This window comes from Parasteatoda tepidariorum, chromosome 6 (assembly GCF_982258835.1).
Source record: "Parasteatoda tepidariorum strain Cologne lab strain chromosome 6, Ptep-v5.0, whole genome shotgun sequence".
Taxonomy (NCBI): Eukaryota; Metazoa; Arthropoda; class Arachnida; order Araneae; family Theridiidae; genus Parasteatoda; species Parasteatoda tepidariorum.
In genome coordinates this window covers 72,218,992-72,244,937 of record NC_141760.1, presented here as the reverse complement: position 1 = coordinate 72,244,937, position 25,946 = coordinate 72,218,992, and the positions used below count along the sequence as shown (strand labels likewise).

Sequence of the window (25,946 nt, the reverse complement as noted above, 5' to 3'; positions counted from 1 at the left end):
ACATGAAGGTTCAATAGGTGATCCAAAAAAAAAAAAAAAAAAAAATTAAAAGGACGGTATAAAAAAATACAATTATAATCATATCTGTAAAACTGATATTTCATTAAAGGGGAACATTAAAAGATGAAGTGAGATTGCCATTCCGGCAAATTTTTCTTTCAACAGAACAACGTACTTTTCCACACACACACCGGAGGCCTAAGCCCCGGTCACCACCTCTCTCGTTAACAGACCCACATCTGCTTCTCAAATTACTTGTCGGGACGCTACAACCATCGTTGCCATCTTCACTCACAAACGTAAAGTACAGGCCTGTCCTCTCCCACTAGAAATTCTGTAGGTGGCGCTCTCTAAAACTCGTCGTCCAGTCTCTTCTCGACTGGGATTCAGCACCTTCAGCAGATTTTATCTCTACCATGTATTTCGTGGCAAGTGGTGAAAGATCATTAAGTTCAAAGTTCATTAAGTTGAAGAATGACACTACACAAACAAATGTAGTAAAATGCATTGAAAAAAAATGCAATGTTACTAGTGTAACATCTCCCTTCCTTTAAAGGAAAAAAAAATGAAATAAAAAAAAATATGGATGTGCCCATTGTGAAAAGACCTTCTGAGGAAAGTTAAAAAAAATTAATAAACAAACAAACATATAACAAATTTTTTCCGAATAACATATACATAATCACCAACATTATTTGTCGTTTCCTTAAGAAAATTTATCCCACTCTCTCTCAGAAAACACAAACAGATTCTCTACTAGCGTAGAGTAAGGAATTATTATACTATATACAATTCAAACTTACATACCGTAACACTACTGTCTTTAGTATAAATAATAAGTTTGGATACATAAATATATACTACGTATGTTTATAACCAGAGTTTGCATATTTTTTTTAACATCTATGTAGCTACATTTTTTTTATAATCCTACTCTGGTACTAATTTTACAAAAAAAAATTTTATTTTCTCAATTCTCTTTCAAATTATTTTATTCTTATGTTACTTTATTTGATTTTATAACTTTTATTTACCAATGTGATTTAGCTTAATTTATATATATTCTCCTCTTCTCACATTATGTGATTTCTAAATCGAATTCATGTATTTGTCTGACAACATGATGAGTTCAACATCAAAAAGTAAAAATTTTAAATAAATGGTCAAAAAATATATATATGGTAATACAAATAATTTGCTAACTTTGAACAGGATTTTTCCTATTCAATGAAATCTGGACCAGCCATAACTCACTGAATCAAAATTTTGGCCTAAATTTGGAAAAATGCAATTCAAAAAATAGAAATGTGAAAACAAAATAATATTCATCAACTTAAACCATTTGTATCTTCACCAGAAAATTAAACTCATTATCATTATTTTCAAACACGTCAATTCAAATCTTTAATTAGATTTAGTATAATCTTACTCATTAGTATTCTATACTCAAATCATGTTCCTTGACCATCTCATTCTCTAATTCCTTTCTTAAAATTCTTTTCTTAAAAAGTTTACTAACATGAAATTTTTTGTATAGGTCTCTTTGCTTATCTTTAATGTGTATTAAGTAATTATTATTCCTAAATTTTTTTGTTATTTCAAATGGACCTTCATATTTGGGATTTAGAGAATTTACATCAGTATTTATCTTTAAGTAAACAAGATCTTTACAATCATAATTAGGAGTTGGTCTACCTTTTATATATTTTCTATGCATTTCAAAATATTTGTTTTCATTTTGACTTACTATTTCTCTAGTCTCTGCAATTTGTTGTCTTAATTTTTTGATATAGTCAGATGGGTTTTCTTCACTGTTGGTATTAACACTTGTATTTAAAGGGAGATTTAAATTACGACCAAAAAATAGTTCAGCAGGAGTATAACCTGTTACCACGTTGATAGAAGAATTATAGTGTAATTTGAAAAATAAAAGCTTTTTAGTCCATTCCCAACTATTGTTACACATTGAAGCTATAGATTCTTTTAGAATTCTGTGAGATCTCTCAATTAAACCATTAGATAAAGGATAGTAAAATGAAGTTTTACGATGTTCAATGTTTAAAGCCCTAATAAAATCTTGAAACTCCTCAGAGGTAAAGTTGGTACCATTGTCAGAAATAATGGATTGAGGCAAACCAAATTTTGAAAAATGTTCATTTAAATTATTTATAATTGTTGAAGATTTAATGTTAGTTAAAGGTATCGCCTCTAAATACCTTGAATAATTGTCAATAATAGTTAAAATAAAAAATTTATTATCAATTGATCTGGGTAGTTTCCCAACAATATCTATAGATAAAATTTGTCCTACACTTAAATCACCTTTTTCAATGAATTTAGTCTCAGTTACTTTAGATTTGGGCTTATTTGCCAAACATGCATCACAAGATTCAACAAAATTTTGGGTGTCTGCCAACATCCCATACCATGCATAATTTCTTTTTAACAAATTATAGGTCTTAAAAATGCCAAAATGTGCAGCATGTGCTGCCTTTAAAATTTCACCTCTTAATGAGATGGGTATAAAAATTCTATTTAAAGTTTTATATGGATGTTTAGGTGGTCTCACCCTCATCATCAAAATACCATCATTGTTTACAAAAAATTTTTTAGAAATTAGTTTATCATTATCATTTAGTTTTTTAAAGATTTCCTTAGTTTGTGTACAATTTTGTTGAGAATTTTTTATATTCTCTATTTTAAGCTTATCATTAACTTCAAAAATATTTGTATTATTTACAACAGCATTATCATTAGTTACTCTAGATAGGTAATCGGCTGGATTTTTAAAACCAGGAATATGTTGAATTGTATAATTAAATTCCTGCATATACATTAACCATCTGCCATCTATCTCAGGTTGTTTTTGTAAGTTGATGTGAAAAGTTAAAGCCTTAGCATCCGTAAAAATAACAAAATTTTTTCCATAAAGATGTTGATGGAAATGTTTAATTGAATCTACAATTGCTAAAAGTTCCCTACGGATAGATGGGTATTTAGATTCAGAATAGGTTAACTGCCTAGAATAAAATTCTATAGGGTCAAAATTGTCCTTATTCTTTTGCATTAATATTCCACAAAGAGCACTGCTAGAAGCATCAGTTACCAAACAAAATTTTTGTTCCTCATTTATATTCTTTAAAGTTGGTTTAAGTAGTAGTTGTTCAGATATATTTTCAAAAGCATCCTGACAATCTTTATTCCAATTAAAAAATACATTTTTTTTTGTTAAGTTTACAATAGGTTTGATAATTTCTGCAAAGTTGTAGATTAAATGTCTAAAATAACCAATCATACCTAAAAAAGTTTGAATTTGTTTAACATCTTTTGGAACAGGAAATTTTAAAATTTTGTCTATATTATCAGAAGCGGGTGAGAAACCATTAGAATTTACATCAAAACCTACATATTTAATGTTAGATTTACAGATTTGTATCTTAGCTGGATCTAGAGTTAAATTAAACTTCTTTAATCTATCAAAAACCTTAACAAGTAATTGTGACATTTCCTCAATGGAATCTGCAGCAACAACAATGTCATCAAGAAAATACTGCACATTAGGACCTTTAATGTCATCTAAACATTTAGAAATTAAGTTATGGAAAAAAGAAGTACTGTTGCGAGAACCAAAAGGAAGACGAGTAGGTTGGAAATTGCCTATCTCACAACAAAATGCTAATTTGGATTTGTCCTTTTCTTTTAATTTTATTTGAAAAAATGCACTTTTGAGATCTAAAACACTATAATATGACTTTCCAGAAATGTTATGCAAGATATCATTAATTTTTGGAAGACAAATTTTGAAAGTCTCAGTAACTGAGTTAAGTAACCTATAATCTATAACCATTCTGAATTTTTGCAATTCAGGATCATCAACATAAGGCTTTTTTTTGACAAAAATTACAGGAAAACAATAATTGGAAGAAGATGGTTCAATTATTCCTGCATTTAATAGATCTTTAATCTCTTTTTTGGCAAAGTTTTTTGCAATATTAGGAATAGGATAAGGCTTGGTTTGGATAGAAAAGTTATGCAATAAATTAAATTCAGGTACTACTGCATCCGTAGATCCTAAAGTTGTATAAGATTGAGAGAAAACTTGATAATTGTTTAACAAAACTTGAAGTATATTATCCGCATCTACCTTATTTAAATGACTCAAATCAAAATCAGAGGCATTAAGTTCTTTTTTTCTCAGTTGATGAATTTCATTTAGATTTAAATTGTTAATTTGGTAATTAGTATTTTCTTTAGGTTTAATTATATCGTCATCTTTAATACTAATAACATTTCCTAATTTTGTACCTTTATTAATCACAATCTTATTATCTGTATTATTTTCGATTAAAGTACAGAATTTTTTATCCTTAAATTCATTAACAGATTCATAGATATTATAATTTAGTTTGTTTTTGTTTGGAGAAAAAAGCATTTGTTTACTATCTTTTATATCCTCAGATATACCTAATTGAATTAATATTTGAGAATGGGGTTCTATCACAATCTTTTTTGGTGCAAAAGCAAAATTATTTACAATTTTTACATCACTTAAAACATTATTTACAATACGAGGAGTATCCTCGAGAAAATCAAAAGAATCATGGTTCACTATAAGTTTTTTGTTGGGTATATCTAAAACAATTTTATTCTGTTGAATGAAATCATACCCTAAAATTATTTTATATTTATAAGCCCAAGAATTCTTAGTTACAAAAAATATCCCTTGAAACCATTTAGTGTCAATTTTGAATTTAGAAGAAATTGCAGACATATAAGGAACAGTATTGTTGTCGATAGTATGAATTCTTACAGATCTAGATAAATAACTTATTTTAGTGTTTTTTTTAATTTCATTAAGAGTGATAGGATCAATTAAACTAAGATTTGCACCAGTATCTAGTAAAGCCGGAATGGTTAAGTTACCAAATCTTAACAAAATAATAGGTAGAGATTCTGAATCTTTACTGTTATTACAGGTCATTACATGTTTATTTACTTTTTCTACTCCTTCATTTGTATCTTTTATTTTACTATTTTTTTTAGTTATATCCTCTTCAGTTACCCAATTACTATTCTTATTGTTATTAGAAATTTTTGAATTATATTCCTTAACCTTATCATAATCTGAATTAAAATTTTTATCTTTAAGATTACTATTGACATAAATTTTAGTTTTATATATTTTGTTCTTATCATTCGGAAATCTATCTTTTTTGCCAATATTTCTCTTTTTTAACCTTAAGTTACCAGTTAATTTTTGATCATTTGAATTTCTACTGGTTCTTGTAAGCTTTGTATTTTTCCACTTGTCACAAGAACCATTAACTAGTTTAAATTATTTTGTCTTCTGTCCGTACTGTTGTTACCCCTCTTTCTAAAATTTCTATTGAATCCTCTTCTGAAAGAGCTGCGGCTTCTTTCATAAGGCTTAAATTTGTTGTTTACATTGTAGTTTTTAGGATAATACCAACATTCTGTGGTGATATGATTTCTACTACATATATGACAAGTTATCTTTGGTTGATTCAATTTGTTCGATTGTGAGATGTTGTTGACCGATTTAGTTTTAGTTAAATCATTTATTTTTTGAGTCAATTCCTCAATTTTTTTGTTGCTTTCTATCTGGCTTCTTAATAAGATTTCAATTTCTGATGATTTTGTTACATTATTCAGATGGGCTTCATTCATTGAAATCGCATTTTCAATATCTATAGCAATTTTGCCTATTTCATTGAAATTTGATGCTCCCCTTTTCATAACCTCGATTCTAATATCCGGACGCATGCTGTCAAGCAGCTTTTGTGATTTCATTTTCCTAGCTAGACTTAAAGTTTGCTCATTACTATCTCCATTGATTTCTAGATACTCATCAGTAGCCTTTTCTACCTCTTCAATTAAATTTCTTATGCTTTGATTTGGTTTTTGAATCAATGAGTTAAATTTACTTTGTAACTCTGCATAACTTAATTTCCTGGAAAATTTATCTTTTAATAATTTAACTATGCATTCGTATTCCATGTCAACATTTGTTTTGGCCTCACTAACTACTTTCAATGCTTCTCCTGCAAGATTTAACTTTAATATCAGACTTTTTTTTTTGTTGTCCCATTTTTCTAACTGAGCGATTTGCTCTAAATTATTCAGAAAAAAATTTAAATTTGCATCTTTGCTGCCATTGAAAGCTTGTAGCGAACTCGCTAAAGAATGTGAAGATTTAGCCATAGTGTATTATCAAATCACAGAAAAATTTACCTAATTAATATCTACCTTAAAATATCACTAAAATGTATATTAACAATCAATAAATAGCATTCAAACCCCCAAAAACAATATTCATACAATACATACAATACTCCATATCAAAATAATATATAAAATGTAGTTATATATGTAGTTTTGATAATATTTTTATAATATATAAAAATATTATCAAAAAAAATGTTGTCAAATATATTTTTATATTAATAAAAATCAATGATCTTATTGAAATACTATAGAAATTAGTTATATCACTGAAATCTTGCCCTATTAAAACATCATAAATACTGAAATCAATCAATGTATTTACCAAAATTACTAAATAAAATTTCTGTGTACTTATTTAAATTTAATATCATACACATAGAAATAATTAATATATTCAAAAAATATATCATGATCTGAATTAAAATGCTAATTAACAATCATTATAACTTAATTAAAATATCAACCAAATTATTTAAATTTTTAAAAACACCTATTATTAATCAAATTGTTCTAAATATATCACCAAATTATATATTGAATTACATATAAAATTTTAAATGTTCAAAATGTAATATTTATATTCAAATACTTCATATACAAAAGTATATCATGAAATAGTCGATTCACATATAAATCAAAAGTATATTTCTTGTGACAATATATATATCAATATTAAAATCTAATTTTTATACATTATTACTAATCCAATTTGATACATTATTACTTATTGTTTAAATGTCAACAATAAAATTTTTTTTATTTGTGAGAGAGAGCGAGATAAATGTTTAAAATAAATCAATTATTTGATCATATTTTTTGTGCACAAGGCACTTAGTATTTAAAATTTAATAATATTCCAGCCATAAATTAATTTAAAAGCCAAAGTTTCCAGAGATTCTCTTAAAAAAATATTTATTAACACCAGATTCAAAACCACGCGACGGCACCATATATTAAATATTGGGGTTTGAAGGTATATGGTTAAACTATTATATTAAGGTACCAAAAATAACATTTAGGAAAATGAATTTATTAAGGTACATCAATTAATGATGCTTAAATTAATGTTAAAATTAAAATTATGGTACAACAAGTATATAAAAAATAATACTGATTTAATTAAATTTAACCATACTAAATAAATTGAAATAAAATTAGTAGATCTTACGATCCCTTGATCAAACTAAAGTTAACCCTGAATAAAATGCACCACCACACGTGGTGGTCAGTGTTAAAGACGTATTAGTGGTTAGTTCATTTTATCTCTGGAAAAGAACAATTAAGATTTTGAATAAGGAAGCTAGAATAAAAATCAAAAAACAATATAATCAGCAAAAGAGAAACGACAAAAATATAAGTAACTTACACAATCTTTTATTTCGTGAAAACACATGAAGGTTCAATAGGTGATCCAAAAAAAAAAAAAAAAAAAAAATTAAAAGGACGGTATAAAAAAATACAATTATAATCATATCTGTAAAACTGATATTTCATTAAAGGGGAACATTAAAAGATGAAGTGAGATTGCCATTCCGGCAAATTTTTCTTTCAACAGAACAACGTACTTTTCCACACACACACCGGAGGCCTAAGCCCCGGTCACCACCTCTCTCGTTAACAGACCCACATCTGCTTCTCAAATTACTTGTCGGGACGCTACAACCATCGTTGCCATCTTCACTCACAAACGTAAAGTACAGGCCTGTCCTCTCCCACTAGAAATTCTGTAGGTGGCGCTCTCTAAAACTCGTCGTCCAGTCTCTTCTCGACTGGGATTCAGCACCTTCAGCAGATTTTATCTCTACCATGTATTTCGTGGCAAGTGGTGAAAGATCATTAAGTTCAAAGTTCATTAAGTTGAAGAATGACACTACACAAACAAATGTAGTAAAATGCATTGAAAAAAAATGCAATGTTACTAGTGTAACACTTCTCTTGCGCCCCGTGACATAATCGCAGTTTGAAAAGCAAAAAAATTTACTTTTTTTTTTTTACAGAAATTTACATTGTTAATCTTTGTAAAATTACCTATTCAAAGTAGAATTTAAGTATTATTTGAATCATGCATTTAGATAATCACTTTTGGAAGCGCTCAATTTAAAAAGCTGATAGCATCGTAAATAAATGTAATGTTTCAACCGTATTTTTGGCAGTAGTTGATAGTGATTTTCACATGGTTTTTAAATATTCGGATATATTTCAAACAATATGGAAAATTCGAAATGTGCATTTAAGTATTTACTTTTTTAGGCAATACTTCTATCAAGTTTTTAGCAGTTATTTATATTGATTTTTCCATGGTTTTTAAATCTGATATTTTTTTATATGATTTATTACAACTTAATCTCAAAACGAAACACGAATTTGAGGAGTACGATTCGCGTGAAATAGCTGGCAATCTTTTTTTTCGGCTGTTACTACCACAGATTTCATGATATTTAATTATGTTTCTTATTATGATCAGGGTCTGATTAACCATTAGGCCCGAGAGGCCTGGGCCTAGGGCCCCCCACAAACCTAGTCTTTTTCTGTGTTCATGTATATATGTCTCCCTCACAATTAAAACCTAAGAGAACGAAAATCTGAAATATTTAAAAGTATGTTTTCATACATAGCTCATGCACTTTCTGCTTTCACCAATCAAAATCACATACATTTATTACATGTAAAATGCTCCATAAAATATATTAATTAAATTAATATTTCTTCATAATGTTCAAAGTATACTGAAGTGAAAGAAAATGAATTAGTATTTGTGTTGCCTACTTGTAGTACTGCTTCTAAACAGTTTCAACTGATCTAGTATGTAAAAATTGTAAGTAACAATACAAAAAAAAGAACAGATTAAAAAGTTGAAAAAGTGGGAAATGACGCTATTGGTAATATAAAGTGTAACACACTCATTCATTATTCGCGATCGCAACGAACTATAGGGGGCGTTGTTGTATGAGACTAATACCTGCGATTTCTATATGAACAGTCATTCAGTTACTCTAGAGACGTCGTTAATGTAGCACGTAGCATTGCAACGTTCCTTCTTTATTGTGGCTAATTAAATTTAAAAAAGAAAAATGCTTGAAATTCTTTCTTATGCAAACGAAAACAAAATGGTATCTCTTATTATTAGAGAAGGAAAATCCAAAACACATCGGAAAAATATTTGTGCATTAACAGAAAAAAATATGTATATTCTTATAAGAGTTAAAACCTAATGCCCGAGAAATAGTATTACTAAATTTAATGATATAACATGAAAGGCCCATTTAAACTTTACATACAACAAAAAGTATACATAAGCCTCATAATTTTATGAAAATTAATTTTGTAAACAAAGTTTTTTGACAACAATTTTTATCAAAAAATTTCAAGTTTCAATAAAAATCATTATTTAGAAACTAAGAAACGTAAAAAAAAGAATGCTGACGAAACAAAAACAAAAAAAAAACAATTCTTTTTTGTCGCCATTTTTAGTGCTACGAAAATTCGTCTTTGGGATTTGCCAAAAACAAAACAAGATGCAATTTTATTTTTTCAGGAGGGAAATATTTTACCGAAAAAACGAAAATGTACCAATTCCCACAACATAAAACTTTATCTTGGTAAACGTACGTTTTGGAAATGTTATTTCATTTGGAATCTTATTTATCAGAGTTCATATGGCGATATGATTGTTTTGAATCTATGCTAAACTCTATATCGGCTCATTTTCCACCGAAATCCGATTGACTATTTTGATTTTAAATAAAGTGTTTTATTTTATGAATTGTCGCAAAAATTTTAAGTGTAGATTGGCGGCACTTAAAAACCACCAAATCTGTAGCGGCGGTGGTGTTAAGACGTAAGTACCGAATTTTTATTCCATACTTTTCTGAATCATATTACTTCAAACATTGGAATATACAAGAAGTATACATAAACACATAATGTTATACCATTTAATTTTTCAAAAAAAGTATTTTGAGAACAATTTTTATCAAAAAATCATAAACTAAAAAACGGAAAATAAAGAATTCTTAGGATAAAAAAACGATTTTAAGAATTCTTAACATTGAAATAAAAACTTTCATATTGTTTCTTTTTTTATTATTCTTACAGTTCTTAATCAGACGTAAAAAACCATTATGTAGAGAACCATCATCAAATGAAAAAAAAAATATTTACAAGCAAATTTTTTATTGTAAAAATCATTGCACTTACCTGATTTATAATTCCCGGAGAATTCCAAAATGATAAGTTCCTTGTTTGAAAACTTTATTCTCAAATAATAGATACATAGTTTATCCCTTCATTACTTTTAGATAACATACTACACAGCAAAATTTTATTATTGATATGAATTTGAATATGTAGCTAAAAACAGAATAGCTGAATTCTAGTTGAACTTATTCTTTCAAAACTAAAAAATACTTACCAAGAAAACGATTAAAATTAATTAAGAATCAGCACAAATGGCACTATTTCAAGTAACTTGGATAATTTTTTATTGTTGTTTTCCGAATTATATGGATACAGAAATATATACTATTCTATAACGAAGAAGAATATGTTATAACTATTACAATTCTGTATGTTCTGAATTCATATTTATTCACTGGAGTGACGAAAGCAATGTTGACTTCACTTTAATTCGTAATGAATTGAAGACAGAAGAAATGCATTTTACCTTAATACACACATCTGTAACAGTATCCGAAATCGGAAGTCATCAGTTGCAAGTTTGTTGATAATAGAAATTAAAAATTATTGAGGAATTTTTTCTTCAAATGTTTGGCGCGTTCTGTTCCTGAAAGATTTACTAATATTCTGGAGATTTTTTTCAAGTTCTTCGGCCTTTTCCTTAGGGAAATTTTGTTTCTTATTTGCTGCTGAAAAATGGCGTCTGATTCAGTCAATGATTTTGATGGAACTAAATGAAAACGTGATAAATTAATGTCTGATATTTACAGGCTCCCGCTAGACGGCGTACTTGAGCGTTGCGATCGCGAATTTGTGTTTGCTTTGAATTTGATTATATTTATCGCACGTTGAAGTAATCGATTTTAAATTTATTTTAAAACAACAATGTCAACCCGAAAATATCCCATACAGCACATTGACTTCGTTATGACATCCTAAAGTTGTCATCTTTAGGATTCTGTGACTTCCAGAGGAAGTCCTATGTTTACCGCTAAATGTCCTACGGATGTCATCTGCGTGTTAGAATGTCCCACCTGCAGATATCTTAATGATGTCATAACTAGGACAGTTTCAGGATACCTTTAGAACGCTTTAGGATGGCATTAGGACATAATAAGACCTGTTTAGTAAGGATTTAGGTAACTTGTGGGATGCATGTTGGAAATGGTATGATAGTAATAGGAGGGTGTCTTATTTTGGAAATAAATTTCATCTTTGAAATTTTTATTAATTTTAGCAACTTAAATAAGGTTTTTCTTTTAAATTTACTGAATTAGAGGTCAGAAAAATGTTTTCTAAATGAAAAAAAAGGTGATAGTTTTTAATTTGTATACCACTCTATTTTTCCAGAAAAATGGGCTATTCCTCTACTTTTTAGGAAAATTAGTAAAGGAAAAGGGAGTAAAACAGTTAATAAACAAACGTATCTAAAGAAAAGAATAATGTATCATTTTAATACAAAAATATGCAAGATAATTGGATTTCACATTTCTATTGCTTGGAATAAAAACTTGGCCATTATTAAAAAGTCTAATTGAATGTACCCTTTGAACACCAAGGAAGGTTACAAGTCTCCTAATTAGCGTTAGTTTTCTGTAAAGAATATTTCTTATTAAATTAAATTATGAGACTTATTGAATCTTTTATGTACATTGTAATTTATGATTGCTTCATTATTGCTCATATTGTTTAATGTAGTAGATATATTAAATATCTTATAATAAAATAATGAATAATTTTCATTTTAATGTTGCTCTAATACTGAGAACTTCGCATTAATATTTAAATTTCTCGTATGATCAATTGAAACTAGTTAATTGGCAAAATAATTCTCATTACATTCTTCTGCAAAATTTACTAAAAAACATTTTATATTATAAATAGTTTAAATGAAGTTGTGACTATTTTATCAAAAACTCAAAATAGATGTTTATGGATCACATACTTTATTGTTTAGTTATTGTGTCAATGATGCAATTTAAAAAAACAATTAAAATTAGAAAATTATCTGTTTTGATATACAAACTAAAACAGCTGTTGCCATGTTTTGCTGAAGAATTGTTAACTGAAGGCATACTTAAATCAGTATCTTGAAAATATTAAAAATAACTTGTTTTAAGGATTTATCTATTTTTCGCAGCATAAATTTAGTGTATGCAAATAAATATGAGAATAGAAAAAAATAAATAATATTAGAATCACATAAGTGAAACTTTTATTTACACTATTATTTCCTTAATTTTTTTACAGAATAAACTCTTCTTTCTTTAGCATGGCGCAACCAGCCTCTAATAATGCTTCCAACTTCATTTACTTTAGTGTATGTGAAAACACTGCAAACAGCTTCTAAAACATAACAAAAAGAAAATATAAACAAACCAGTAGGTATTTTCATGAATAAACATAAAATTATTTCAGAACCTATTTAAAAGGTATCTCAAACTAAATTAGTAGAAGCCCAGATTTCTGTTACTCTCAGGGAAAATATTATGGGGTAACCTTGTTAAGCTGCTTTTTCAATTGCCCATCATACGTAACTTAATACTAGTTCACAAAAAATGAAATGATTTGATATATGTTTGATTCATTCTTATAAGAATAATCTAGTAACAACAACTGTAATAATGGTAAAGCTATTAGTACAAACACATGTAACAATGATCAGAATATTTTAAAGTGCAAGTCAAAAAAAGTGTTGGATAACTGAAGTATCGTATGATTACCATTCTGCTATGACTGGAAAAGAAGATGGTGATACTAATAACAATATTATTTCAAACAACACACTCATAAATTATTCCAATGTTTGAAATTTATAAACTCATTGAAAATTCATGGAATACTAAATTTATAGTACATTAAAAAGTTTGGCAACTTTAGCAACACAAATTTTAACTAAACTGCTGTTTGTAGAAAATGCAACACCATGAAGGAATCATCAGAATCAAATGAAATTCGCAGCAAATGTCAATTATAGGATATTATGCAAATTAATAAAGTTTCAGAGCCATCGCGCGTGCGTGGCGCGCGCAGCGCCCTCTGAATTGATGCTGAAAGCGTATAAATAAAGTGCTGTAGCGGGACGTTGAAAATAGTCTATGATTATTTGTTAGTGGCAAACGTTTAGTGAGACCTGAGTATGCCTCCACGACGGAAGAATAAGAAATTCAAGCAACTTACGGAGTTTGAACGAGGGAGGATAATCGGCCTTCGAGAAGGAGGATTTTCCTATCGCGCAATAGCAGCTCGTATGCAGCGGAACAGTTCCACAGTGATGCGAGTTTGGAAGCAGTGGACCGACGAGCACCGAACAACTCGAAAAACAGGCACTGGACGACAGAAGGTGACGTCAGAGCGCGATGATCGACACCTGCTCCGCATGGCGGTGAATGATCGCACAGCTTCCTCCAGGCAGCTGGCAGCACATTGGTCTACTGCTACAGGTGTACAATTGTCGGCTTCGTCAATTCGTCGTCGTCTGCTGCGCCGTGGATTGCGTGCAAGGGTGCCATTATACAGGATTCCCCTCACGGCGGATCATCGACGGCTGCGTCGGCAGTGGGCTCTTGAGCACAGAGACTGGCGAGCTGATTGGCACCAAGTTGTCTTTTCAGATGAATCACGCTTCAATTTGTGAACCCATGATGGCCGTGTTCGTGTTAGACGTTATGCCGGTCAACGCTGCCTTCCTGAGTGTATTATTGAACGACATAGTGGTCGAACACCCGGAGTTATGGTCTGGGGTGCGATTTCGTATCATGGACGATCCAATTTGATACGAATTGAGGGTAATCTCAATAGCAACAGATACGTCCGTGAAGTGCTACAGCCCGAAGTCGTTCCTTTCCTTCAAGGCATCCCTGGAGCTATCTTTCAGCAGGATAATGCACGCCCACATGTTGCGCGGACTGTTAGAGACTTCTGTTCAGCACAACGCATGCAACTTCTTCCTTGGCCTGCTTATTCGCCGGATATGTCGCCTATTGAGCACGTGTGGGATATGGTTGGTCGGCGTCTCACTCGTGATCCGCGTCCTGCAGTTTCCAAAGACGAACTTTGGTTGCGCATACAAGCGATATGGAATTCTCTTCCTCAAGCAGATATTCAACATCTGTTTGACTCCATGCCACGTCGTATAGCAGCACTTATTGCAGCGCGTGGTGGCTGCACCAAATACTGATTTCGGACGCTTAATTTGTTTCTTTTGTTTTGAAAATTTCATCATTTATTTGTATCAGTACAAGTCGTTTCTGCATTAAATTTCATTTGATTCTGATGATTCTTTCATGGTGTTGCATTTTCTACAAACAGCAGTTTATATACTGTCAAACTACAAATGGAATAATATATATATAAACAGAGATTAAATATTACCAATAATTGCACCTGACACTCTGTAACCAAAAAATCTCTTTTTTCATTATTGCCCATCCAACTTTAGAGTTCAACAACATCATCAGGCATGATGTGACGAATAGCTCGTCTTGTACGTTCTTTAAAATCAGTTCCATCAAGACTTTGCAATCTAGCAGACTATGAGAAAGAAAAAAAATTATACAAATAACAATATTTTAAAAAAGCAAATTGACATGTAAGTGATATAATTAATAAAAATTTATTTTAAAGAAAACAAAATTTCATTCTGAAAATAGTTTATCGTAAATCTGTCCTTGTAAAAGAATGAGCTCTTGGAGAATCAAGAAAAGACAATACTAAAATTTAGCATACAATTTTTTTTGTAAAAATACAAATATGTAAATACTAATTAAATGTTTCAACCACAATTATCAGTTAAAAATGTTCACAAAAATTTAATAATTGAGAAAATATGCAGATCAACTACAAGTAAGTTTTATATGCCTTTTAAAGCACTAAATATTTTATCTTAAGAGATCATTGAATATTTTTTAACCCCGTCAAAAAATACATATTATGAAACACAAGATACCTACCTAAAATATATCTATAAAATTAAACTAAGAATTAAAATGTAAACACATATATTTAAACCAGCTTCACAATGCAAGAGGTGAATAATGACAAATATATTTACAAGAACTTTTTAAAAGAAAATAAACTCCTTACAGATTCAATAACTTTTTTCAATACTTTTATTAACTTTTCAATATTTTTTTAAAAAAAAGTATTTCTTGAAATACTAAGTAGTGAGCATGAAACTAAGCATTAAGCAGAAGAAATTCTAATAACTGCTTTTGAAACAATGACATTAAAATGAGAAAATGTAGACACTATTCTGTATAAAATTAGTTACACATATAGACATTTTGATCGCGTCCATATGATTCTTTTTTAAATAATAAACTTAACAATATTAATATAAATATAATTTAAGAACTATTTTTAAAAAGATATGAATTACTGAGATAGTGAAAATAATGTAATTATCTTCAGCAGTTAAAATTGATAGCCTGATTAAATTTAATATAATAGTTAGATAACTTTGCAACTTTTTATTAATTTTCAGACAGATTGATTATGAACAATCATATAAGAAGAAAAATTGAATCATTGCAGCAAATGCTGCAATTTACTCAGGCTAGGACGAAAAAAAAAACCTGCAGCCCTTTTGCCTGGTTATTTACTTGGCTAAGTACCTCTAATTTTAAAAATCCCTATGGACGGTGTTTTTTACTCAAGGGAACGCTGCAAGCTCTATACGCCTATACTTCCAGGTTACTGTTTCGGGTGTATTTTAAAGCCATTTGGCTCACAACGCTATCATTGTGTTTTGAGAACTTGCAAGAGAACATTGTGATTCTTGCAAACGTGGTATTTGATTACTTATTACTTGTGTTTTCAATGCTAAAGGTGCTAACACTAACGTAAGATGATGCACAGCTTGCAACAAGAACAAACAATAATAAACAAATTGAAAGAGGCCAAATCAGGATTGCCAAAAAAGGGAGTTATTCAAAATCTAGCAACCATGTCACCTTTTTCGCAATACATCTCTAAAGAAATAAAACAAATTTTCACTTCTTACTCACCAGAATTACTTATCGTTATTATCTTATGAAATACAACAGATTTGAGCTTAAAAATTAAATAATTTATTTCTTTTGTTAAAAACAAAATTATCAGTTTGAAAATATAGCCTAGCAGAATAAGCAGTAGCAAATATTGAGTTGGAGATTGTTATTGTTTACATTTATATTGAAAACACCATTCATAGACAATTTATAGACAAAACTTTGTAAAAAATGGTAAAATAACAATATACTAAATAATGAAGATGAATAGCAACATTGAAATAATTTAAATGTCATTTCATTTGTAATTAGAAGAAATGATTAATTTAGGGTTACCAAAAAAACATGCCAAATAACAAGTTGAACTTAAAGGAAGAAAACAAAAATAATAGGAAGAATAAGTTATCAGAACAGATAAAAATTTGCCTCACGAAATAATAAAAGTAAAACTTCCTCAATAATTATGAAAAAATTAAATAAACCACGCATTTAAACATTTAGTAATGTATGTAAACATTTCAAACATGCATGTAAACATTGCAATTGAGATACAGTCAAACCCTGCTATAGTGAACCTTCAAGGGACCGAAATTTTGGTTCACTATAACCGGGAGTTCACTATATCCGTTACTCAGGCAATTTAACTAATGGTTCCCAAACTCCTCCCTTTTATTATTTAAATAAACTCCACATTATTTAAATAAATGACTGAAAAAAATTTTTTAGTAGAGAAAAATGTGTTATTTTTCTTACAAAAAAAATTTAGTAATCTTTAGCTGATGAGCAATCCTGACAGAAAATTCATATTGATCCCACTGACACCTTACAGGTGCACTATCTGCCAGGGTTGGAAATATCTGCTTGGTTTGTTTAGGGATGGGAAAGTGAGATAAAAGAAGCTTATCGCTAAATTTTCCTCTATAGATGGTTTTAAAAATCGGTATATGTATCTATTTTGAAGTAGAAACTTCAAAATTATTACAAAAAAATGAAGAAAAAAATTAGGCGAAGGCAGAAAAAAGTTCATTATATCCAACTTCCTCACTTTTTTGGTTCACTATATCCACAAAAAATAACATTATACGTGTATAGCAAGGCACGGGACCTAACATTTCGTTCACTATATCCGGGAGTTCACTATAAACCGTGTTCACTATAGCGGGGTTTGACTGTATTAAAGATAATGACGGGGATCAAGTACACTTATAAATAAAATATATAAATAGATTTTAAAAAAAGAAAGATAAACAAAACAGAAACTAATAAGGATATGTGAGCTTATAAATACCTTATTATTTAGATTTCACTAGCAGAATTGCTCTTGTCACTGGATAAAAGAAATAACATTAACGGTAAAGTTCAAGTTAACACACATGCGCTGAACGATGATCCTACAAGACTCCTAAAACACTCCTTTGAAAGGCCTGTCATATTGCTGTCTATTTGTGACATCCTACGAAATTCTTACTTCTGACACTTTACGGATATGACTGTTCCAGGAGTGTTCGGAATGTTTTGGGATGTCTTTAGGACGAAATTTGCTGTATGGGATGCTTCTGGTAGTTTTAAAAAAAGAAAGAGAGAAGAGAAAGAAATGAGAAATGTAAGTCTTTTGAAGACAATGAAACCGTTAAATAATTTTTTTTCTGCTCCAAAACTCGCCAACATTGAGGAACAATCTGGCTTAATAGACAAAACTTTTGTTGAAGAAAATAGTTTTGGAGATAATTTGAAGGAAATCTGTGTGGCAAACTCTTCAAATCTTCATTTAAATAAACCAGATCAAACCTTAAATGAAAATGAAACAGCAACTGTATCTTCAGACGAAAGATTGCCAACCTCTTTAACCCACAATTCAAAGGTTATTTCAAATCCTGCCACCTCGTCTTCTCTAGATTTACTTGAGGTGTTCGATAGTGATCCTGCAACTTGGACCACAATAACAAACAAACTGAAGGAATATTTTGTTCGCAGTCCACCTAACCAAAACATTGCTGATTTAAAATATTCTGGCCGTTTATTTGCTGATAAGTTTCGGACATGCACAGAAAACAACTTTTCACACATAAAGAGAAATAGAGAAGTAATTGAAAGAAAATGGCTGGTGTATTCTCCGACTGTCAATGCTGGTTTTTGTTATGTGTGTAAATTGTTTGGCAATAACAGCGATTACTTAAGCAGTTGTGGTTTTACAGATTGGCACAATGTACAGTGATACACGAAAGTCAACATACACCTTTCAAAATTAACAGAAACTTATTTATTTCAAATATTTACCTAAGAATTGAATTAAATTTAGCTTAAATTGATTAGAAATAAAAAATTGATCAGCAAAAACAGCAGTTTTTTTTTATCATTAGACATAAAATAATATAAAATATTGGAGAATCAGTCATTTCGCAAGTCACGAAAGTGAACATACAGGAAATTCTAAGTTTGAAATTTCCATATTTTAATATTTAGTTGGTTCATCTTTTGAATTTAAAACAGTTCTCATACGATTAGGCATTGAATAGACCAGTCCTTCGGTTACAGTGCTGTGGATTTTTTGTCATTCTTCAAGCAATGCCTTTTCAAGATCGTCTTTGCTTTTAATTTGCCTTTTTCTGATACTTCTTTCCAGTTCATCCCATAAATTTTCGATAGGATTCAGGTCAGGGCTTTGAGGAGGGGGGTGCAGTTGTCTTGGAGGGTTGTACAACAGCCATTCCTTGACAACACCAGCTGTGTGCTTTGGATCCTGATCTGTTGGAATATCCAGTCATTTCCTATGCCTAATTTCCTCACTGATTGCTTCAAATTGTTTTTCAATATATTCAAATAGACAAAACGATCCATAGTGGTTTCTATAAAGACTAAATTGCCAACACCTGAAGCTGAAAAACAGCCCCAAACCATCACTGAACCTCCGCCATGTTTTACTGTAGGAATCAGATTCTTCAATTCTAACTCTGTTCCGGGTTGTCGCCAAACTTTTTGCTCACCATTCCTGCCAAAAATGTCAAATTTAGATTCGTCTGTAAAAATAACTTTGCTCCAGTAATCGAAATTATCGTTTTCATGAAGATGCGCAAATGCTTATCTTTTGTCTCTATTGACTTTACTAATGAGAGGTTTTTTACGAGGAAATCTGCTATTATATCCTTCTTCTATCAAGGCTCTTCTAACACATTCTGGATTTACATCAGTTTCTTTAACCTTTTCAAGATGTTTGGCTATGTCTACTGCAGTAGTTTTCGGATTATTACGAATTCTTCGAATGATTTCTCTTTCATTTCTACCGTTCAATTTTGGTGGTCTACCAGTACGAGGCAAGTTTTCCGTAGTTTCTGTCAAATTATATTTCTTTATTATTCCTTGCACTGTAGCTCTATTTCTACCAATAATTTGACTTATTTGATTGAGTGATTTTGCATCATTTTTCAATTTAATAACCAGTTCTCTGATTTCAAATGATGTTTCAGTTCTTTTAGTTGCCATTTTAAAATTAATGAAGTAAATTTCATTCAAAAATCTCCTCTAAAGCTTATATAAAACAAGGCACAATTCTTACAAATATATTAAGAGAATAAAAAGATGGCCAAATACCTGCAAAAATCTATTTAAATACAACTGTATGCTCACTTTTGTGAGTTTGAAAAACGCATATTTTTAACTTAATCTGAAAATGATTATGATAATCTTAAAATGTTTGATGTCTATTGGACACATAATGATTCAAATGCATGCTGGTAGCTATACGAATGAGAAAAAGAAATTTATTTGCATTTTATTTCCAAAAATGGGAAAATTTGCAAGTGTATGCTGACTTTCGTGTATCACTGTAAGTAAAAGGTTATGCTCTCATGAGACATCTTTTGCTCTCAGGAAGGCTATAAACACTATGGCTCAGTTACGTTTAACTTCTGGTCGGATTGATAACAAAATAATAGAGCAAAATGAAAGTGAAAAAATGTACTGGAGGAAAGTACTTTTCAGAGTTGTAGAAACTTTAAAGTTTATTTCAGTACGTGGGTTGGCAATTTTTGGTGATAATGAAACCTTTGGCTCTAACAAAAATGGCAACTTTTTGGGAATTTTAGAGCTTATAAGCAAATTTGATTCTTTTTTAAAGGAACACCTGAAAAACTATGGAAATAAAGGTAAAGGATATGTTAATTATTTATCGTCCACCACAGTTGATGAAATAATTAAAATTATGGCAAAACAAGTAATAGATAAAATTGTTTCTGAAATAAATAAAACAAAGTACTTTGGAATCTTAGTTGATTCTACCCCAGATATTACACACATTGATCAGATGTGTATTGTTGTGCGATATGTAGATGCGCAAAATGAACCTATTGAACGTTTCTTAACTTTTGTTGCCATACATAGCCATGCTGCAGAGCACCTGCATGATACAATTGTGCAATTTTTAACAAATCTAACCATTAATTTGCAAGACTGCAGGGGGCAGTCATATGATAATGCTAGTAATATGGCTGGTAAGTACTCTGGCTTACAATCCAGATTAAAAATAGAGTGCCATTTGGCTGAGTTTGTGCCCTGCACAGCTCACTCACTAAATTTGTTAGGAGTGAATGCTGCAGAATCATGTGAAGCAGCTGTTTCCCTACTTTGGTTTTGTGCAAGCACTATATAATTTTTTTTCAGCTTCCCCTCACAGGTGATAGTTTTTTACTTCTAAATTTGAACAAAAAGATTTTCTTACTCTCAAATCTTTATCGTGTACAAGGTGGTCAGCAAGTGCTGCTGCCGTTAGGGCCTTAAGAAAAGGATATGCAGTTGTAATAAAGACATTGGAAGATGTCGCTAAAAATTCTAATGAAAAAGCCTCGACGAAACAAGAAGCTAAATGTTTACTCAAGAAATGCCAAACTTTTGAAATTGCTATAATAACCATTATTTGGGATACGTTACTGCAGCGTATAAATGCTACAAGTAAAAGTTTGCAGGCTCAAAATTGTACCTTTGAAGTGATAATCCCACTCTATGAATCCTTAGAAGGATTTATTCAGAATGTGAGAGAAAACTTTAGTTCTTATGAAAAGGAAGCTGAAAATCTTGTGGGAAATATTTCTTATAAAACCTCAAGAGCTCTTCGAATACCAAAGGCTTTAGATGATAGCACCAGTGAAAGTGTGAATTTGTCCCCAAGCGAAATTTTTTTTAACTCAGACACACTATGTCATTTGTGACAATTTGAAATTTCATTTAAGTGAAAGAAAAAAAGCTTACAGCTTTCTCGAAAGAAGGTTTGGATTTCTAACCAATAAGAAACCAGTATGCTTGGAAACAGTAAAGCCATTTCAGGAAGCATACTTTGAAGATGTTGATGATGGACTTTTTGGCGAACTTGTGACTTTTTGACTGAATTGTTAAAGACTATACGAATGCTACAGATAGAAGACACATATCCCACTATTGAAGTAGCGTTAAAGATATTCTTATCTATTCCTGTGTCAAACAGTTCAGGAGAGAGATCATTTTCTTTAATGAAAAGAATTAAAAATCGACTTCGTTCAAGAATGACAAGTCGCAAACTATATACTTAGCACTAATGTCAATGGAGTGTGATTTGACAGAAAGTCTTAAATTTGAAGATATTTTAAACGATTTCAACAGTAAATCAAGAAAAAAACTTATGCAATAAGTGATACAATATAATTTTTTTCTTATTATATAAGTTTACTGTATTTTGTGTATAAATTTACTGTAAAATTGAAGTCCATAATTCCTATTCCCAAGAAGCTTCCCCAAAATGGCTCCATTGACTGTTTATTATTGATTGGACAGTTCTATAATTTACCTTTAGTAACACTACTTATAAAATATTGCATATTGGTTTCCAAGTTTCTGGTAACTTTTTACTCTAAAAATCAAGTTTTCTATTTAGCTTCCTGGAAATGCTGATTACTGATTCTTTTTTATTGAAATATAAAATCGTGACTTTTTCACTGTTAAAATTATGTATTAAATCTATTTGTTTATGGTCACATTTTGAACTTTTTATACTCTATTTGTATGAATTAAATTAAAATTTAACTGTTTTATTTTATATGGATATACATATACACTGGTGTGCAAAACTTAAGCAACAAGTGGTTTTTCGGCCACAGCTCCCCAACAAAGTATAAGATAGCCATGAAATTGCAGTACCTATAATATGCACGTAATTCAGTAGAAAGATTATTTGTATGCAAATTTTAGAAATAAAACGTCGTAGGTGATGTAAGTGTACGTAAACCTTGTGGGTCGGCGAGCGCAGGTCAAAGCTGTGATAAAAGGATGAAGAGCACCGTAGTTAAAGACATTCGCTGCAAGTGCAAGTGATTTGTTTTGTGAATCATGTCTCCAAGAAATCATTTAGACGACTTTACTCGAGGAAGAATGATTGAGAAGCTTGAGGAGGGGCGTAGTGTGACCAGTGTCGCCGAAGTGTTCGGGATCAACAAAAGTGTTGTTTCTCGTGCTTGGAATGCCTTTAAAACTACTGGTACAGCTGTTCGGAAGGTTGGTGGTGGCCGTCCAAGGAAAACAACACCAAGAGATGACCGTTACACTGTCCTCCAGGCGAAAAGAAACCGTTTTCAGTCAGCGAGAGCCTTATCTCAGCAACTGTGCACAGCCACAGGACGACAAGTATCAAGATTTACAGTGGCCAGACGCCTCCACAAAGGTGGCTTATTTTCTAGACGTCCTGAACGCTGTATACCTTTAAAAGTTAGCCATCGGCGGCACCGTTTAGAGTGGTGCAGAGAACACGAAACCTGGACACCTCATCAATGGAGTCGTTTTAGTGCTACAAGCGATTCTCAACGTTAGTTGATCTGGAGAAAGGTTGGAGCTCGATTTCATCCCAATAACATCGCGGAAAGAGATCGTTACGGTGGTCCTGGAGTTGTCGTCTGGGGTGGCATTATGTTGAACGGACCGACTGAGCTTCAGATCTTCGACCAAGGTTCTGCAACTGGAGACCGCTACTGCAATGAGGTAATCCTACCCCATGTGCGTCCGTTCCGAAGGGCCATTGGACCAGACTTCATTTTTATGGATGACAATGCCCGGCCACACCGTACTGCTAATGTTCAAGAGCTACTGGAAAGTGAAGATATCACACGAATGGATTGGCCAGCTTACTCTCCAGATCTAAATCCCACAGAGCATGTGTGGGATGCATTAGGGAGACGTCTTGCAACACGACAGTATCCTCCTGGTAACACCCATCAGCTGAAAGATGCGTTAAATGAGGAATGGAGCCGTTTACCCTAAGAACTCCTGGATAATCTGGTGCTTAGCATGAAGAGACGATTCCAAGCAACAATTACAGTAAGGGGAGGGCATATCCCATACTAGGGAACATCTGCCAGTTGTACTTACGCTTCTTCAGGCAATCATGTGTAACGCCACTATATGTCAAATAAAGCCCTTTTTTGTCAATAAAGCCTTTTTTAGATCGGTACCTGATTATGATGATTATTTACAAAATGCAAAGAAGGGAATAATATGTGCGTTCCATCCTTAACAAAATGCGAGAATATTACCCATAATATTAAACTGCGACTTATTACATGTTTAATTAAAAAAATTATATAGTTTTTTTGTGAATACAGCACTTTTATTATTTTAAATTAGTAACATATATGTTTATTATTAAAAGTATTTTGCAGAAAGATTTTAGTGCATATGGCTCTTAGGCATGCATCGGAAGGGAAAGAAATGCAAGTAAGTTTCTTGTTCTCATGTGAGAATTAAAAAAAATATTCGGCAATAACTAGATTGCATCACCTGAAATTTCAAATTTACAAAATAAAGGAAACAAAATGTAATATTATAAATAAATTTATACTTTATAATTAACTAGATGTAAAGAATTATAAAAAACTACTTAGTACTGATTTAATTAACAATAAAAACTTGATAGTAGATATGAAAAACTTTCAACAAATTGGATATGCTTAATTTTATTCCACTTCCTATGAATACCCTAATCTTGTAATTTTTTAACGAAAAAATTAGGCTTGAAAATAATAAAAACTGAAAAGCTAATAAATTGTAAATCATCTCACACTGAAATGAATATTTCTTACATAAAAAGCTTTTGTATAAAATTACATAACGTAAAGTGATATATATAATAAAAACTAACATACTTGCAAACATGGATGGCTTTACTTGCTTCTACAAGATCGTGTAATTCGGCTTCACATTCAATGGATTGCATGAGATCCTACTTAATTTTCTTTTTTTTAAATTATAATCTTTTTGTTTACGCTTACCGTCCATGATTCCTCTAGGCCTAAAATTTTCTTGATCCTTAAAAAATAATCACTATCAGAAATTTCAAGCACGACTCAATACACGACGACAAACTAAATACACGACCAAGGTAAGATTCTCTGTCACGTGACAAGCATTCATATCGATATACTTCGTCGATTACAATATCGAATTCGTTTCACGTTCCAATCCCGTTCCATATCGTTTTCACGGAGTTCTATTTTTTATTTTCACTAATATGAGCAAGTATAAAGAAATTTTACTTATTTTTTATCTTTCTAACAATTATTTTGAACTTTAAAACTAAAATATATTTAAAATGGAGTGTTTTAAGAAAAATACTTTCAAAGTTTCATTGACGGAAATAATTCAATAACTTGCTCACAGTATCTATATTCCTCCGCTTTCAAAATATTGATAGGAACGGCCACGGTATAGATCGATGTTTCTGTGCTACTTGGGTCGTCACTCATTTTATATAAAGTGAATAAAAGTAATATTACAACTATATTATTTAGGGGTAGCGATTTCAACAGCTTCAACTTGTAAATAAAAACCAAAACATGAGCTATTTAAGCGCATGCGCAACTTTTTTAATCCGACCAATCAGTGACATTCAAGAACTTGGATAGTGTTAACGAACCTCATCCAACTTCTTGGACAGAGAAATCCGTCCAATTTCTCGGATACAAGAAATTGGACTGTGTAAAAAGGCCTTTAAGTTGGACGGTTTCATGGTTTCTTGGGTGAGTTTTCAAGACAAATGACGCGAAGTGGAAATAGACTCATTTTCATGAACTAGAGTCCATGAGAATCCAAACTGAAGATATTCTTTGTCATGCTTGCGGGTTTTCTTCACAGGTTCTTTCAGTTGATTGCTACTATCATTATTACGTGCTGCAGATACTAATCAGCGATCCATATTCTATGTTAGGGACAAAAAATTATCAAATAAGTAGAACCTTTACAAATAAAAAATTGCACAAAAGTTAAAAATCACTACTGGCTGTTGACACCACTAATTATTAACTCTGCAAAAGATAGTCAATAAAAAAATTACGTAATCGTAAATTTTCATGGCTAGCTTTGTTTTTAAATAAATTTTTTTGAAATATTTGTTTGTTGCAAGATATTTCGCATAAGAACGCGTACCCCTGGGGGTACGCGTACCACACTTTGGGAAACACTGTGCTAAACAATGGTATGTATATTAGATTTGGCAAAGAAACAATGCTTAAAAAAATGACTTAA

At 30.9% G+C, this 25,946-nt stretch overlaps 1 protein-coding gene and 1 long non-coding RNA gene across 2 annotated transcripts; one reads left to right on the top strand and one right to left on the bottom strand.

Annotated features, from left to right (window-relative positions):
• Window positions 1-12,614: 12,614 nt before the first annotated feature.
• Window positions 12,615-15,618, bottom strand: LOC147808105 (uncharacterized). Its single transcript, XR_015434725.1, has 2 exons — window positions 14,797-15,618; window positions 12,615-12,768 (listed from the first exon to the last, which is right to left on the bottom strand). It is a non-coding gene; the product is annotated as an uncharacterized LOC147808105 (long non-coding RNA).
• A 4,677-nt stretch (window positions 15,619-20,295) lies between these two features.
• LOC147808104 (zinc finger MYM-type protein 1-like) lies at window positions 20,296-21,613 on the top strand. The gene is made up of 2 exons (XM_087166878.1): window positions 20,296-21,035; window positions 21,151-21,613. Exons 1-2 carry the CDS (start codon window positions 20,296-20,298, stop codon window positions 21,611-21,613), a joined length of 1,203 nt encoding a protein of 400 aa, XP_087023004.1.
• The last annotated feature ends 4,333 nt before the right edge of the window (window positions 21,614-25,946 follow it).